The 18,204-nt window shown below is 35.6% G+C and overlaps 1 protein-coding gene across 10 annotated transcripts in view; it reads left to right on the forward strand.

Annotated features, from left to right (window-relative positions):
• Positions 1-18,204, forward strand: part of EPHA5 (EPH receptor A5) — a gene marked incomplete at both ends in the record, with an annotated part of 332,505 nt that overhangs the window by 228,776 nt on the left and 85,525 nt on the right. For all 10 annotated transcript variants that reach the window (XM_080696953.1, XM_080696956.1, XM_080696955.1 and 7 more), the window contains one exon: positions 17,110-17,234. In XM_080696953.1, coding sequence (XP_080553079.1) covers positions 17,110-17,234 — 125 coding nt within the window. The remainder of the gene's footprint in view (positions 1-17,109; positions 17,235-18,204) is intronic.

Raw genomic sequence — 18,204 nt, forward strand, 5'->3', positions numbered from 1 at the left:
TATAAAGGTTATAAGGCAGGGTAAATACAGAATAAGGGACAAAAAAGGTCATATAACATGTGGAATGAATATCACTATAGAAAATGACTTGGGAGTTTAGACAGAAGATAATTATATATAGCCCAGATTTAACATATTCATGGACTATCATAGACAGAAATTATAGTATAAATATAATAACACTGCAGGTTCCTAAGAAAAAATTTACCATAGACAAGATAACTTTGAAAGAATGAGTCTTATTTGGAGAAAGATCATGATAGCTTCCATGTTAATGGGGTAGATATATGTTTTAAAAAGATGTCATGAACTCTTCTAAGGCTTGAGCAGAAAACAGTGAAAAAGGCATGAGAGTTTTATAATTTTATGAAAATTATACTCCTTCTCAGAATAAAATAGATTATGCAGGAATGAAACAAATGAGCATACCAAAAATAGTAAAGGATCAGGAAGATATTACACATAAGTAGAAATAATTCCCAATTGGAAAAAGGAAGACACAGTAACAAAGACTATGAGAACAAGCAGTAGTAAATGGGCCAAATGTTTAAGACATTAGCAGTTGACAAAACTCAGACATGGATCCAGCCTTCAGCCTTTGAATTCTCAATTAACATAATTTTATTTAAGGAACAATTAATCCAACTATGGTTTGCCTTCAGTATTTCCTGACTTTTACTGGTGAAATGTGTCCTCTAGAGTACTAAAACTACAGAATCCTTAGTCATACTCTGACCTACTGAGTCTGAATGTTCTGGAAAGAAGTCTATTAACGTGGGTTACCTTGGAATACTACCTGAAATCTGCCTGGAAAACAAGAATCATGTAAGTGTGATAAATTGTGTATGGTGAAGAGAAGTGGTGGTTCTATTATGGCAGATACTGAAAGTCCATGCGGATAAGTTTTAAACTATAGGATCAAATATAAAATACATACATTTAAAAAATGTTGAAATGACCTGATAAATTACTCATGAGCAGGGATTTTGTATGAAAATTAATAATGTTCCATCTGGTTAAGGTTTATCATATTCAGGGGCTATCATAGAATATAAATACTTTTGTGCTTTTATTGGTACATTATAGTCTCACATCATGATGTAAATCAAGTTGACAATAACATACATGCACATGGCTCTTGGTGCCCCCCACCTCCCCATTTCCCTTCCTCCCAAGAAAGAGTACCCATATTGACGTTGGTCTATATTCACTTGTATACACATAGTCTATGGTAGTAATTCCATTAATGTACCTCAGTCTTTTCTTCTACCCTTATATCTCCCCTCTGCCTCCACTGAGGTTTATCCTCTACTATCTTGAGTCTCTTTTATCCCACTTACTTCCTATCCTGTGCATATTAAACAAAATATATGGCCCTTCACTTTCTATATTTGGCTAATCTCACTTAACATAATGTTCACCAGATCCTTCCATTTTTTTCAAATGACATAATTTTATTTTTCTTTTTTGCTGAGTAGAACTCCATTATGTATATTTCCCATAGTTTTGTAATACACTTATCTCCTCATGTATACCTACATTGGTTTGGTAATTTGGCTACTGTGAATTGTGCTTCTATGAACATGAGGATGCTTATATTATTGTAGATTTTTGGTTCTATCCTCTTTGGAAAGATACCCAGTAGTGATGTGGCCAGATAATATGGTGAATCCATTCCCAGTGTTCAAAGGACTCTCCTCACTGATCTCCATAATGGCTGAACTAGTTTGCAATCCCTCCAGCAGTGTAGTAAAGTACCTATTTCCTATTTCCCCACAGCCTTGCCAACATTTATTGTTATTTGACGTTTTTATAATTGCCCTTCTGATTGAGGTTAGATGGAATCTCAGTATGGTTTTGATTTGCATCTCCCTGATTACTAATGATGTTAAACTTTTTTTTCCATGTATCTTTTGGCTATTTGAATCTCTTATTTTATGGAATGTCTTTTCAACTCAGTTGCCCACTTCTTGGTTGGGTTATTTGTTTTTCTAGTGTAAAGTTTTTGTATATTCTAGATATTAGGCCTCTGTCAGAGGTATATCTGGTAAAGATCTTCTCCCATTCTGTATGCTTTCTCTTTAGACTATTGATGATTTCCTTTGATGAATAGAAATTTTTTAGTTATATACCATCCCACCTGTTAATTCTTGTTTTAATTTCCTGAGCTTTGGGAGTCTTGTTGCAGAAGTTTCTTCCTATGCCTCTATGTTGGAGTGTTGAATCGTTGAATCTATAACCTCCTCTAACAGCTTCATGGACTCTAGTCTAACTTCCAGTTTTTTGATCCATCTTAATTTGATTCTTGTGCAGGGTGAGAGATAAGGATTTAGTTCCATTTTTCTACAAATAGCCAGTTTTTCCCTAACCATTTGTTGAAAAGATTGTTTTTTCTCCAGTATATGTATGTGGCCCCTTTTTCAAAGATCAATTGACTGTAAGTGTGTGGATTAGTTTCTGTATCTTCTGTTCTGTTCCATTGGTCTGTGTGTCTGGTTTTGTCCAAGTACCATGCTGCTTTAATTACTATTGCTCTGTAGTATAATTTGAAGGCAGGAATTGTGATGCCTCCTGCATGGTTATTGTTTCTGAGAAATACTTTAGCTATTCTGTGTCTTTTATTTCTGCATATGAAATTTATGACCAATTTTTCTAGGTCCATGAAGAATGACATTGGTTTTTTGATAGAGATTACATTGATTGTGTAGATCACTTTTGGTAGAATGGCCATTTTAATGATATTATTCTACTCATTCTAGAGCAAGAAAGATCTTCCTATCCTAGAAAGTCTTTTTCAATATATTTCTTTAGTGTTTTATAATTTTCATTTTAGAGGTCTTTTACCTCTTTAGTTAGGTTAATTCCTAGATATTTTACTGGATTGAAGTTATTGTGAATGGGATTTTTTCTATATTTCTTTCTCTATGGATTTATTTTTGGCAAATAGAAAACCTATTGATTTAAGTTGATTTTTTTATCCCACTACATTGATGAATTGGTTAACCAGCTCTAGTCATCTTTTGGATGAGCTTTTTGAGTCTTCTATAGAATCATGCAACCTGCAAAAATAATTTTAATTTTTATTTTCCAGAAAGATGCTTAATATTGTATTATTGACTTTTCTCAAAGCTGTAAGACATAAACTATAGGTATATTAAATCAAATACATGAATATGTGTTTGATTTTTCTCTATATTAATAATGAATATTTAATTATATTTATAATTTATTTCTATATACACAAACAACATTGGCTACAATGACTGAAGAATGGTGTTTGTCTATTTTAGTTTAACACTATTAAGGGCTTGTGTTTTCAGCATGGTCTTTCTATTTTAAAGAATGAAGAAAAGATTTTCTACTAAGTGAATCATTGGTTAGTTAATACTTAAAAGACTAATACTTATAGCTTGTTACCTAAACTGAGAAAGTTTACCCATAACTACTTAGTAATGTAGTTATGAAAGTTACTAGATGTAGAAAAACAAAAATTATCTGTGTAAATACTTTTTTATCCAGCATTTGGAACAATATCAAATTCAAGTTCAGAGAAGCAGCCACAAGAAATTTTACTCAAGAGGAAGGATGAAAGTGTTAGGGAATTATGAAGAATTAATTATTCAAGTCTCTCCCCCCCCCCCCATACTGGTATTGTAACCAGGGACTCTACCAATAAGCTATACCCATATCCCATTTTATTTCTTATTTTTAAATAGAGTCTCACTAAATTATTGTGTGCTGGCCTTAAACCTGTGATCTTCCTGTCTCAGATTCCCATGCAATATGATTACAGGCTTATGCCACCATGCCAGGTCAAGTCTCTTATTATAAATTCTATTTATTTGGCATCCATCTGGTATCATTGTAAATGAATGAGATTCCAAATTTTCATTTGTATGACTGTTCCTATTATAAAGACTAAAATGTACATTCATGGATGTTAAATAATTTGAGCAGAAATGGCAGGATGCTAAGAGATATTTGGGGCAAGCTCTGACTTCAACCTTATTTCTTTTCTTTTCTTTTTTTTTTTTTTTGTGGTACGGGAGATGGAACCCAGGAGGATTCCACCTGTAAGCTACATCCCCAGCCCTATTTTTTATTCTTTATTTTGAAACAGGATCTCACTGAGTTGCAAAGAGCCTCACTAAATTGCTGAGGCTGTCCACAAACCGCGATCCTCTGATCTCAGCCTCCCGAATGCTGGGATTACAAGCGTGTATTAACATACCTGGCTTCAAACTTATTTATTTCTGTCTGAGAATTGTGTCCCTCAATTTGAAAATCTTGGAAGACATTTTCTTTTATGCAATTTATGGCAGGGCTTTGTATATAATTACTGATTACAGTGAGGATTTTCTGTTAACATCATTATCAATGAGTCAAAAAGACATGGATTAACAATTCTTTAACCACTCCTCATATACAGTGAAATTGAACAATTAGGTAACTGGATGGAGCTGGGCATGGTGGCACATGCTTGTAATCCCCGCGCTTGGGAGGCTGAGACAGGAGGATCGCGCAGGTTCAAAGCCAGCCGCGCTGGCTTAAGAGACCCTGTTTCCAAATTTAAAAAGTATAAAATAGGTCTGGGAGTGTAGCCGGAGGTAGGAGGGCTTCCGGGAACCCCAGTACCACCAAAAAAAAAACAAAAAATAAAACAAAACAAAACAAAAGTAACTGGATGGCAGGTGGTAATAATTGATTAGAGTTAACATAATCAGTTTGAACTCATGCTTATCTTACTATAGATACTGTTCAATGCATATAAAAATATTTATAGACACACATGAATTATCCACATATTCATTCCCTTGATGTGTCCATGTAGACGCAATGGCATCTTAGTGTCAGGGAACACACCTGACACCTGGATCTTGCTTCCAATGCAATTCTCTAAGAAAAGATACTTTTCTCTAAGTTAAGGTGACTGACTCCAGGACTGAGATCCATGTAAACAAGATGAGCCTGAGGCATCTGGTCTTCTAGTGTCACAAAGTAAGAAAGTGATATAGAAATCAAATGGGCACACCAGCAACGATGGGCTTTACCAAAGGAACACAGAAGTTCTGAAGGAGCCTCCAGTGCCCATGCATTAACAAAATGAAGAATTATATTATAAAACAGTGGTGTCTAGCCTGGTGTGGTGGTGCATGCTTGTGATGCCAGCATTTGGGAGGCTGAGACAATAGGATCAAAGTTCACAGAAAACCTCAGCTATTTAGTGAGGCCCTTTGCAACTCAGTGAGACCCTGTTTCAAAATAACAAATAAAAAATAGGACTAGGGGTATAGATTGGAAGTAGAATGCCCCTGGGTTTTATCTTCAGTACCACACACAAAAAAGGTGTCCATGCTGATTCAAATAAATGATTCAATCAATTATAAAAATAACTCTCTAAAGCACATGATGTACTTAAACATATCAAAGTCAATTACTAAGCCAAGCATAGGAAAGTGGGAAGGGGAGGGAATAGGGAAGGAATTAGGTAAGGACTAACTGGGTTATTTGTGCATGTATGTCTCCACCATTTTTTATCCCATTAAGATATATGACTACAATGCTCCAAAAAAATCCATGTATACACACAGAAAGAAAGGAAGGAAGGAAGGAAGGAAGGAAGGAAGGAAGGAAGGAAGGAAGGAAGGAATGTCTCAGGCAGGATTCCCAATAACTGATGTAGCTATTCTAAATTTTAAACAATGTATCATATATACTCACTTCTTAAGTGTGGGGTTCACTTAGTGACTTCCTTTGAGAGAGTACAAAATAAACTTTGAAAAAAGACAGCCCTACATTAGAGAACCCTCATAAACACTTAGGTGGTCAAAATTCATGATACTAGTGGTGCTGTGCTGATAGTATGGATCCTTTACATGATGCCAAGAAAATGGCAATTTACCAATATAATTGTGAGAAAAAAATTTAATCCTGTTTCATAGATAGTCCACAAAATTCCTTACCTTCCTTACCAGTCTGCCGCAAAACTGGCAAGTTCATCAAGTCAAGGAAAGTCTGAAAAACTGTCAAAGCCAAGAGCTAAGGAAATATGAAGACCTCATGTAATGTAGTATACTTGATCAAATCCTGGGACAGACAAAAGAAAAATAACATTAAGTAAAAAAGAGTTAACTGTGCGTGGTGGTACATGCTTGTAATCCCAGCATTTTGGAGGCTGAGACAGTAGAATCACAGTTCAAGGACAACCTCAGCTACTACTAAGTGAGACCCTTTGCAGAGACCCTGTTTCAAAATAAAGAATAAAAAGTAGAGCTGGAGGTTAGTTGGAGGTAGAATGCCCCTGAGTTGTATCTCCAGTACCGCAAAAAAAGGAAGAAAATTTGAACAATGTATGAACTTTAGTTAATAATTATGTCAGTATTAGTTTATTATTTGTGACAGATGAATTGTACTGATATAAAATATTTAAAAATAGGGAACACTAGATGAAGTAAATAAGAATTCTTTATTATCTAATTTTTCTCTGAATATATACTATTCTAAATTCAAAAGTTTAATAAAATAATCAGACCAAAAATTATTCCACAATCAGTATAATTGGAAGTGTTACAATGATAAAGACCCACTATTGCACGTATTTTCTGGTACTTAACAGTCAGCTCTCCCATAGATGCTATGAAAGCACAAACACACACACCGGAATACTACTGTATATTTAAAAGCTACAACTCAGAATCTGTGTTGATTATTTCATTTTGTTAACAACTTCATTTGGTCAATGTGTACCTCAGTTTTTACACAGGCCCAGTGCTAGTTTTATGATTGAAAAAATAACATTCAACATCATCTCACAAGCAGAAATGATCTAAGTCATCATTCTCATTCGTTATGCGTTTCACCTAATAAAAGGTTGAATGAGCAGAGGATGAGCGAAAGGTATCAGTGAGGGAGGCAGATAACAGAAACTGAGCGTGCCCCTTGACACTGACAAATCTGGTTACGGCTCTTTTAATGTGCACGGCGCCTATGAAGCACTCCGCAGTGGTGCAGCGTTCCTGCCACTCACAATTTGTGCATCATCATTATGTCCCCAGGAGCTGTCAGTGTCCCCGCTGTCATCAGATCTGCCCATAGGATGCGGATGCAGAGATGCTTCTTTCACAGAGGAAATTATTCCAGAACTATTCTGGGCTCAGAAGTAATCTTCTTCCCCCATTCTGAACCATTATTTTAAAGAACATTTTAGCCTCTGAGAAAACCACATTGAAAAACAATGGCATTTGTTAAATCAGTCTTTGAAAGCTATGTATTTTATGTTTAACTTTGATGGATGCAAGTAAATAACAAAATATTCCACCTTAGGCTGCTTGTGTCTGTGTTGATATTTGATAGCTTCACTTTGAAGTTTTTGGTTATTTTATTTAAAAAACTAATTAAGTTTCAAAATAAAACCATACTTCCCAAGTTGATATTATCTTAATATGTGAACCTCAGATGAGAAAATCTCAGTGTTTTATTTATTTATTTATTTATTTATTTATTTATTTATTTATTTTGGTGGTACTGGGGATGGGACCCTTCTACCTCCAGGCTACACTTCCAGACCTATTTTTTATATATATTTTTAAATTTGGAAACAGGGTTTCTTAAGCCAGCAAGGCTGGCTTTGAACCAGCGCCATCCTCCTATCTCTGCCTCCCAACCACTGGGATTATACGTGTGCGCCACCACGCCTGGCAAGAAAATCTCAGCTTTTAATAATAGAGAATGTATGTATTTGGCTTTTATTTATTCATGAACTTCATAATTTTATTAAATATCTGAATGTAAGCATTTTTCTGGCCCAATAAATATGACAGTGAACTTAAATAAATCTCTGACTTCATGGAACATACACAGTAAATGTAACATATGAATAGAAAGGTGGCAATGCCATCAATTCATTAGGTGAAAACTGACAACAAACTATAATAAATACATCAATCTAAAAAGATGTTTTTATTTTAACAGAGTGAAGAACTTTGAAGACAGTTCTTTTCTGGATTTTTACTACTGTACAGTGCCACAAACATATAGGAGTAATAAGTATGATAATTAAGATAATTACTTTTGATCCGAGTACATTAAATATCAATTGTCTTCCCTAACCCTCTCTTACTACTTCGGTAAATTTGTTATTTTGCTAAACACATGATAATGAACTAGGGGACCCATCGCTCATTCTTCCGTGCCTTCATCATATTTCCTCCCACACTTCCTCTCTTTCTTTTCTTCCTTTCTTCCTCCTTCTTGGGTTACTGGTGATTGAATCCAATGATGTTCTACCTCTAAACAACACCCCCATCCCTCTTTTAGTTTTTATTTTGAAACCAGCCTTTGCTAAGGTTTTGAGGCCTTGCTAAGTTGATGAGGCTAGCTTCAAACATGCAGTTCTCCTGTCTCAGCCTCTCAGGTACTGGATTACAGGCATGTACCACAATACCTAGCTTGCAATCCACAGTGCCAAATATGGAATAACTCTTCCCTCAATGAGAACCAATAGAGACTTTGAACCTATACTTAAATATTACTAGGAGAACCTCAACTCAATTACAGTTTCCAGGAAAGGAAACTGATTTTAATACTACTTTTAGATGGTTTTTGTTTCTTATTTATTTATTTATTTATTTATTTATTTATTTATTTTTATTGAAAGTAAATGGTATACATTTAAACTGTACTTGGTGCCCTCTCCTCCTCCCCCCCCCCATTTTCCCTTCCCCCTTCCAACAATGAATACCCAGGGTAACTATGCTATATTCATACTTTTACACATATTTGGAAGTAGCACCTCATTAATCAAGTTCGGCCTTCTTCCTTTCCTTGCTTTCCATTCAAACTTTGCTGAGATTTCCCTTCCATTATCTGGAGTCCCTCTGGTATCCCCAATGCTCCCTAGTTTGGACATATTAGAGGAAACATATTTCCCTTCTCTTTCTGTGTTTGGCTGATCTCACGTAACATAATGCTCCCCAGGACTTTCCATCTTCTTACAAATGACATGATTTTGTTCTTCTTTATAGCTGAATAGAATTCCATTGTGTGTATTTCCCATAATTTTGCAAACAATTCATCTGTTGATGGGGACTAGGTTGTTTCCATATTTTGGCTATTATGAAATGTGCTGCTATGAGCATAGGTATGCATATGTTGCTGTAGTTCTCTGATTTCAACCCCTTTGGAAAAATACCCAGGACTGGTAAAGCTGGATCATATGGTGGATCTATTCCCAGTTTTCTAAGGAATCTCCACACAGATTTCTGCCGAAAGCCAGCTAGTCCAATGGGGCGCGAGTTTGCTTGCGGTCGAGGGTCTCAGTAAAGGTGGGGAAGGACAGAGTGATTTTCTACAGATTCTTATCTGTAGCGGTTCTTTCCTAGGAAAATAATCCTATGATCGGTGCTTTTAAAAAGAACCTGACATGGATCGATGCTTCTTGTGCAATCGAACACTTTATTTTGGACACAAGATTTTTTATATATTCCCCTCTCCCAGTGAATTTCTAGTAAAAGGAAGTGCAAAACACCCAAGGTACAAAAGAGAGATACACATGCAAATTACCAACCCTGAACAAGACAAAAGTAAAGACCTGGGATATCCCAGGTCTTTGTGTTTGAAATCAGTCCCATTACCTCAGGTGGGCCTTGTGCTCCGGAGCCCAGCCCCCTTTGGCCTTGCAGCTGCAGAGGCTTCTATTTGGCTAAAAGTCACACCCAAAAATCACTTGTTGAAGAATCCAGTTTGTTTTTTAAGAGTTTTCTTTAACCCTTTCGGAGCTCATTCCTAGGGCTTAGTCCAATGTTCTCCTTTATATATAATGGGGGACGAAGTCCGAGATACCAGCTTTCATATAGTTATCTTAAGGAAAATCCGTGTTCCTTTATGATGATTTAAGGAATTTCGATGAACGTCTGCTGGATTTTGTCTGCAATACTATCCGCTGTCTGAAAACTTAAACAAACTCATGACACAGTTTAGCAGGTAAACACCAAGAAATAACATGAGGTCTTTAGATTTAGTTGTCAGATATATTTCTCTAGCAGCTGAGCATTTTCCTTCTTTTAATAATCCATATTCCTATCACTAACCTTCTGCAACTTTCTTTTCTTTTCTGATTACCCTAATTCTCTCTTTCCCATTCAGGCCAATCTCAGGATAAGCTCTTCTTCATACAAAATACTTTCTTATTCTCACCATATTTTCTTTCTTTCATCTTTACACATCTATTTTATCTGTCCTTTGTTTTGACATAGCTATTTTTAACCAGGTGGTGTCACTGTATTGAAGGTCGAAGGTGGACTGGAATGCTGCTTCTAATTACCATTTGAACAAGGCTCATCTAATTACCATTTGAGCAAGGCTGAAAGTTTACCAGTCCTGATCTTTTTTCCACCAGAGCAATTTCATGTGGAAAGTTAAAAGAATCATTACTAAAAGAATAGTAGTTATGAAAGAATATCTAAGAGTGGAGAATACTTTTTGCCAGCGACCACACCTTCTCTCGGGGCTTATTTCTCACTTTGAGAATTGCCTATGACTACATGGATTCTCACACATGTAGATGCCGAGATGGGGTGGGCAGCAAAGTCTTGGCAGATTTCCATAGTGGCTGAACTAGTTTGCACTCCCACCAACAATGTAAAAGAGTTCCTCTTTCTCCACATCCTTGCCAGCATTTGTTGTTATTTTATTTCTTTATGCTTGCCAATCTAACTGGGGTTAGATGGAATCTCAGCGTAGTTTTGATTTGCATCTCTCTGATGGCTAATGATGAAGAACATCTTTTCATGAATCTATTGGCCATTTGTATCTCTTCTTTTGTAAAGTGTTTATTCAGATCAATTGTCCATTTCTTGATTGGGTTGTTTGTTTTGCTAGTGTAGATTCTTTTGAGCTCTTTGTAAATTCTGGATATTAGCCCCCTATCAGAGTGGTGGCTGGTAAAGATCTTCTCCCATTCTTTAGGCTTCCATTTTAGGTTCCTAATGGTTTACTTTGATGACAAGAAACTTTTTAGTTTGATGCCATCCCACTTGTCAATTCTTGCTTTAATTTCCTGAGCTTTGGAGGTTTTGTTGAGAAAGTTACTGCCTGTGCCTATATGTTGTAGTGTTGAGCCTATGCCCTCTTCTAATAACTTCACAGTTTCTGATCTAATTTCTAAGTCTTTAATCCTTCTTGAGTTGATTTCTGTGCATGGTGAGAGGTAAGGATTTAATGCCATCTTTCTACAAATGGATAGCCAGTTTTCCCAGCACCATTTGTTGAAAAGACTGTCTTTTGTCCAGCGTATGAGTTTGGCCCTTTTGTCAAAGATTAATTGACTATAGGTATGTGGATTTGTTTCTGTATCTTCTATTCTGTTCCACTGGTCAGTATACCTGTTATTTTGCCAGTACCATGTTGTTTTTATTACTATTGCTCTATAGTATAATTTGAAGTCTGGGATTGTGATGCTTCCTGCGTGATTCTTATTGCTGAGAATTGCTTTGGCTATTCTGGGTCTTTCCTTTCTCCATATAAAATTCATGATTGATTTTTGTAGGTCTATAAAGAATGTCGCTGGTATTTTAATGGGAATTACTTTGAATCTATGGCCATTTTGATGATATTTATTCTGCCTATCCATGAGCACGGGAGATCTTTCCATCTTCCGAGGTCTTCTTCAAATTTCTGTGCTTAATGTTTTATAGTTTTTGTTGTAGATGTCTTTTACATTTTTGGTTAGGTTTATTCCATGTTTGGAAAATTCTCTGAAATTATTTCTGTGAAGAGATTATAGATGCCCCTGGTCTGTACCTCTATCCCTTCTTCAATGCCTTTTATCCGTAAGTTATGACGTTTCATTTTGTCCCGTATTTGCTGGATGTTTAGGTTTTGTTGCTGTACTGACTTCTGTATACTGTTGACTGTGTTTTCAGTTTTGGATGTACTGTCTTTTAACAATGATATTCTACTTTCCATTTCATCTAATCTTCCAGAATTTCTTTCTATTGCTGACTTCATTTCATATATTGACTCTTTCATTTTATTCCATACCTCTTTTTTGATTCTCTCTTAGTAATTCTGGCTCGTCTTTCATCTCCTCTAGACTTGTTTTAAATCCTTTCATCATATTGTAGATCAAGATTTGGAACTCCCCTTCTTGCATTTCTTATAGGTCAGTATTCGTGACTTCTGTCATTTCTCCACTATTCCTGGTTTTCATATTTTCAAAGTTCTCAGGCCTGTTTTTCTGATGTCTTCCCATCCTTTGTGGGTATTATATTTAGTCCCATCTTAGTAGTAGGAATTTAGAAAAGTCAACCAGGAAGCAGTACTTTTTCAAGTGGTGAGGGTTGGGTGATGGTGGAGTAGCTAGGGTGATGGTGCAGGAGTCAAGTAAGGTAGAGAATATAATTTGGTTGTAGATGAATTTAAGTGTAATAAGTTTGTATCAGGTTGATAATGGGAGGAGTTTAGATAGTAAGACTTTTGTATTTATTGTAATATTTAAGTATGGAGATGTGAGAAGCTTTGTGTATTAAAGAGATACAGTTAGGGGACAAAGAGAACGTTTTGAGGGAAGATAGTATATAGTCTAAATTGAAGACTTTGTAGAAGGAGTGGGGGAAAGAGCAAAGACAAATGGATAAAGAAACAAAATAAGTTACAAAGGCTAACTATTATACATCATGTATAAACAACAACATCAACAAAAACAAAAATAGGCTGCTAAGAGAGAACAAAAAGGGTTAAGAGAATAAACAGGATAAAAATAAAATAAAATAAAACAAAATGAACTAATCATCATGTCATATGAATTGAAAGCACCCAACAAAGAAATCCAAATAGCGGTAAAAAAAAAAGAAGAAACAAAAGATTATTCCCTCAGAAAACCGAAAACCAAAACAAACCCAAAGAACAAAAAATAAAATATAAAACAGCAAAAATAAAAAATAAAATATTAAAAAAAAGAAAAAAAAAGAAATAACCGTCCTACTACATTATGAATATACGGTATATATACCAATGTCTCGTATATGCTTGATGCAAACTCTTGTGGCCCTGTGCAGGTATCACGCCATAAGTGCTCTTCTGTGACACTGGAGTTGAAGCTGCCCCCTCGGTGCACACTGGAACCCACAGTTATCGCTGTGTCTGGTGACACTCACTGTGTGTTCACTGGGTCCCATGGCTCATCTGAGTTCACACTGTTACCTGGCAGCCCCAGTCTGGGGCTCTGAATTTCTGGAAGTTCTTCCATATCTTGCTGATTCTCTGCTCACAGGGTTAGCAGGTCTGCTTCTGAGTCCCTGAAGGTCTCAGGGTGCCTCTGCAGGGGCCACCTCTGGTGGGCAAACGGTGCCACTCAGGAGCTCCAGTGAGCTCGCAACTTAATATGTTGGAGCTCTATGGCCGCTTTTGGACTCTAGGGCCAATCTCAGATTGCCACGGTCTCAAAAGCTCTGTTTGGGCCGGTAGCCCAGCTGCTGCCTGCGTCTGCAGCCGGGCTGCCTCGTGCATCTTCAGCTCACTTTCTGCTGTCTTTGTGTGCTGCTGTGAATCTTGCAGTTCAGAGTTACTGGATTTCTTCCGCCATAGTCTCAGTCTGTTTTGGGTCGTAAGTACTTAATTTGCTTCAGCTAGTGAGATATGCTGTGTCTCTCCGTCGCCATTTTCTCCTCCCTCTGGTTTTGGTTTCTTATATGCACTCTGGGGTCTGTAATATTCTAGAAAACTTTGTGGAAATGACATATTTTAGAAAACAAGGAAAATTTGAGACTATGTTTTCTCTGAAACTAAATATTACCACACTCTGATTTTAGAAAAATTAAAAGTATACATTAATGTATAATAATAGTACCTCTTCATTATTGGTATATAAAAGGCTCAGTAACACATTTTGCTCTCTTAAAAATATATGTCTATAGCCAGGTGTGGTGGTGCATGCTTATAATCCCAGTACTTGTGAGGCTGAGACAGGAGGATCACAGGTTCATGGCCAGCCTCAGCTACTTAGTGAGGCCCTCCACAACATAGTGAGACCTTGTTTTAAAATAAAAAATAAAAAATTGGCCTGGGGATGCAGCTCGGAAGTAGAATGCCCATGGATTCAATCCCCAGCACCACTAGATAGATAGATAGATAGATAGATAGATAGATAGATAGATAGATAGATGTATTTCCTGTGGTTTTTATTGAAAGATATCCTTAACCCTGGGTTTCATTTTTAAATTTGTTTTCATTGATCCAAAGTGACATAAATTTAAAAAGTTTGCATACATATCCTTGAATTTTTGTCACCAGTTATTTATTCTGTAAATATTATTTGGCTCTACTCCACCTCGGATACCATTCTAAAAGGAAGAAGATCACAATTTCAAGGACAATTTGAGCAACTTGGAGAGACTCTGTCTCAAAATAAAAAACAGAAAGGTCTAAATGTGGCTTAGTGGCAGGTTGCCCCTATGTTTCATTCTCATATAAAAAAAAAACAATTAATAATTAATTGCCAGGCATGGTGGCCTTCTGCAACTTAGAATCCCCCCGGGTTCAATTCCCAGCACCACACACAAAAAATCAATTAATTAATTAAACCACCAACTTTCCCCTCCCCACTCCACATTCACACTAATGTTGGGTCAAATATACACTTTTTCTAAATATCATTCACGTAATCTGTTGCTCAAAATGGGCCTTATGTTGGATGGGTTGATGTACACCTCTAATCCTAGTACTTAGGAGATAGGAGGATAATACATATGAAGCCATTGTGCAGTAACTTAGTGAGACCTTAATCAAAAAATAAATAAATAAATAAAATGAAGCTGGGTGTGGTGGTGCAAGCTTATAATCCCCGTGCTTGGGAGCCAGAGACAGGAGGATCACGCAGGTTCGAAGCCAGCCTCACTGGATTAGGAGATCCTGTATCCAAATAAAATACAAAATAAGTCTGGGAGTATAGCCTGGAGGTAGAAGGGTTCTATCCCCAGTACCACCAAAAATAAATAAATAAATACATAAATTAAAAAATACATAAATAAAATAGGGGATAAAACACTCCTGGGTTAAATTTTTAGTCACATACATACACACACACTCACACATGTACATACACAGATACCTCTAGTTAGATTTAATTTTCTGGGAAATGGCAAAAAATTTAAATACAAATAATTGCAATGTATTCATTTGTCTGGAAAATGCTAGATATAAAAATAATAATTATATATGGGTGCATTTCTATGTATATGAAATGTAAATATGTCTGTTATATTATGTATGTAGCATATTTTATATTATAAGTTATATGTTATATATATGCTTGTATATAATTTAACCTTACCAGATACCTGTTACTACTCAGATAGAGTTATACCTGTGATGAAATACTATTCACTATGGCTGCCATCTTTTCCACAAAATTAGTATTTATTTGTGTTTCTATCCACAAATGCACACACAGTCAACCCTCTATATAGTAATGTTTCATATTTGTGTATTCAATAATTTAATCTGTAAATTAAAAAAAATACACACACACACACACACACACACACACACACACACGTGGTACTGGGGTTCCTGGAAGCCCTTCTACCTCCTGGCTGCACTCCCAGACCTATTTTATATTATTTTTATTTGGAAACAGGGTTTCTTAAACCAGAGCGGCTGGCTTTGAACCTGCGCAATCCTCCTGTCTCTGCCTCCCAAGCACTGGGATTAAAGGGTGCACCACCACGCCCAACTAAAAATATTTTTTAAAGTAATTTTGTCTATTTTGAACATGTACAAATATTTTCTTTTCATTATTTCTTAAATAATATTGTATAACAGCTATTTGCCTGACATTCGCATTGTATTTAGCATTATAAGTGATGTAGAAATGATTTAAAGTTACAGGACATGTAAGTATATAGTACAGGTACTTAGATTATATGCAAATTCACTGTACTGTGTAATGCGAATACATTCTGAGAAACCATACTTAGTTTATTTTCTCATGTGTAAACATCATACAGTATATTTACACAAACTAAAATTGATATATGGCCTCACTAAGCAATATAATCTTAAAGAATCTTGGTCTTACATGCGATTCACCTTTGACCAAAATGTGCTAATGTAGCACTGACTGTGCTATACCATTTATATAAGGAACTTGAGTATCCACATATTTTGATATCTGCATGAAATCCTAAAATCAGTCCTCTGTGGAGGATTATGAGGGATGATTTTATATATATAACACAATTCCTTAGCCCATGTTTTTTTTCTATTTCTTTTATAAATGTTAAAGGTAAAAGTAAAAGTCATGTACTTCAGGAACAATATTATTCAAATCTTTTTCACCAAAACCAGTCCAGTCTATAAAAGTCTCAGAAGATTGATAAAAATGAATATTAGCTCTAATATCCAGATGACTTGGAAGTCATATATCAAGGTGTATTTGAAATATCATATATATTTTTTCTGTTTTCATTTTCTGAATCTTATGGATACTATGAGGAGCATAAGTGATTGTGACTTGTAATAAAAAAATCGGGGGTTAATGGAAATTTAAGAAAAAATTTCTTCTGTTTACTATTGATTTCAAAATATGTATATATTTAGTAACATTTTAAAGAACACTGACTATTTTAATATATGTATTTATTAATGACTGTAGAGCCCAATGTTAAAATATTAAAGTAGAACCTTCATCTTGTAGAAATGTGGTGCTATAGATAATCATGCATCTGTTTGCATAATGGGACATTATAAAGTTTCCATAAATTTTAGAACATAGAAAGTTCTAAAGTCACCACAAATGTATGTATTTTATGAAAAGCAAACTATTTTGTCTATCTTTCTAATCTTTATGGAAAAATGACAACCTAAGATTCTATGTTTCTACAGTTTTATTATGAGAACCTTCTCAGGATGCTAACTAATTCATATTTGTAAAGTGTTTTAAAATCTTGAACAATTTAGAGAAAATAAAATTGCTGCCAAATTAAAAAAAAATTAATCATTTGGAATTTTTAGTATGCTGCATCCTAAGATGCCTGTATACATAAAGCATAGAACATGCTGTAATTTCAGAGCTCTATTAACCATGCTTCTCTTTATTGTATTATGTTGCAGCCCCCTCTCCAGTAACCAATGTGAAAAAAGGAAAGATTGCAAAAAACAGCATCTCTTTGTCTTGGCAAGAGCCGGATCGTCCTAATGGAATCATCCTGGAATATGAAATCAAATATTTTGAAAAGGTGGGGTAACATAGTTAAAAATATTCTTTCTTCTTGTGTTTCCATTTTAGCAACTGCAGTTATCAAATTTGTAGAAGAATATGTTGCACTTTATGTATAAATCAATGACAATTGATTCTGCACTCATGATTGTGGACTGCAGAATAGATGTGTAGAGGGAGCATTCTACTCAAGGTCTGCAGCCAAGTGCGTTTTGGTCTTGGATACCACCATAGAGTCTAACTCATTTCACAGCATTAAAAGATTAAGGCACAGGGCATTTTGAAAGAGTTGGAAACACTTAAGCTGTTGATCTGTAGCAGTCACTACAGTGTGCTACAAGGAAAACCATGTATTCTTAATGAACAGAAACTTACCATATCCTTAACTGCTAAGAAAGTATGGGCAGATAAGACACACAGATAACATAAAACGTTTAAATCTATTAATTAACATTATTGTATAAAATTTACTTTAAAGTTGAACATTAATAAATTGGAAATGTATTCTTTTTCATTTCTTTACTTCTCTGAATAAACTTTTTCCTAAGTTTACCCTTATATATTTTACCATAATTGTTTGAAATCTAAAGGTAGTAATCATTCTTTTCCTCTATTCTGAATCTATAACCAAGTAAACTATTGATAGTGAAATCAGACAGATGGAAGCCAAAGAATAGTTTTTAAATTCCAGAGCTGATCAGGAATGTGTGACTTAAATATGTAGCCACTGTGACTCTTCCTACACTCCTTTTTGGGGGGTGGTACTGGGATTCCTGGAAGCCCTTCTACCTCCGGGCCACACTCCCAGACCTATTTTATACTTTTTTTATTTGGAAACAGGGTCTCTTAAACCAGCGTGGCTGGCTTTGAACCTGCAAGATCCTCCTGTCTCCGCCTCCCAAGTTCGGGGATTACAAGTGTGCGCCACCATGCCCGGCTTGGGTTTTTTTTTTTTTAACCTGCTTCTTTTGTTATTTTTTGGACAACTA

This window comes from Muscardinus avellanarius (genome assembly GCF_963383645.1).
Source record: "Muscardinus avellanarius genome assembly, chromosome: 6".
NCBI lineage: Eukaryota > Metazoa > Chordata > Mammalia > Rodentia > Gliridae > Muscardinus > Muscardinus avellanarius.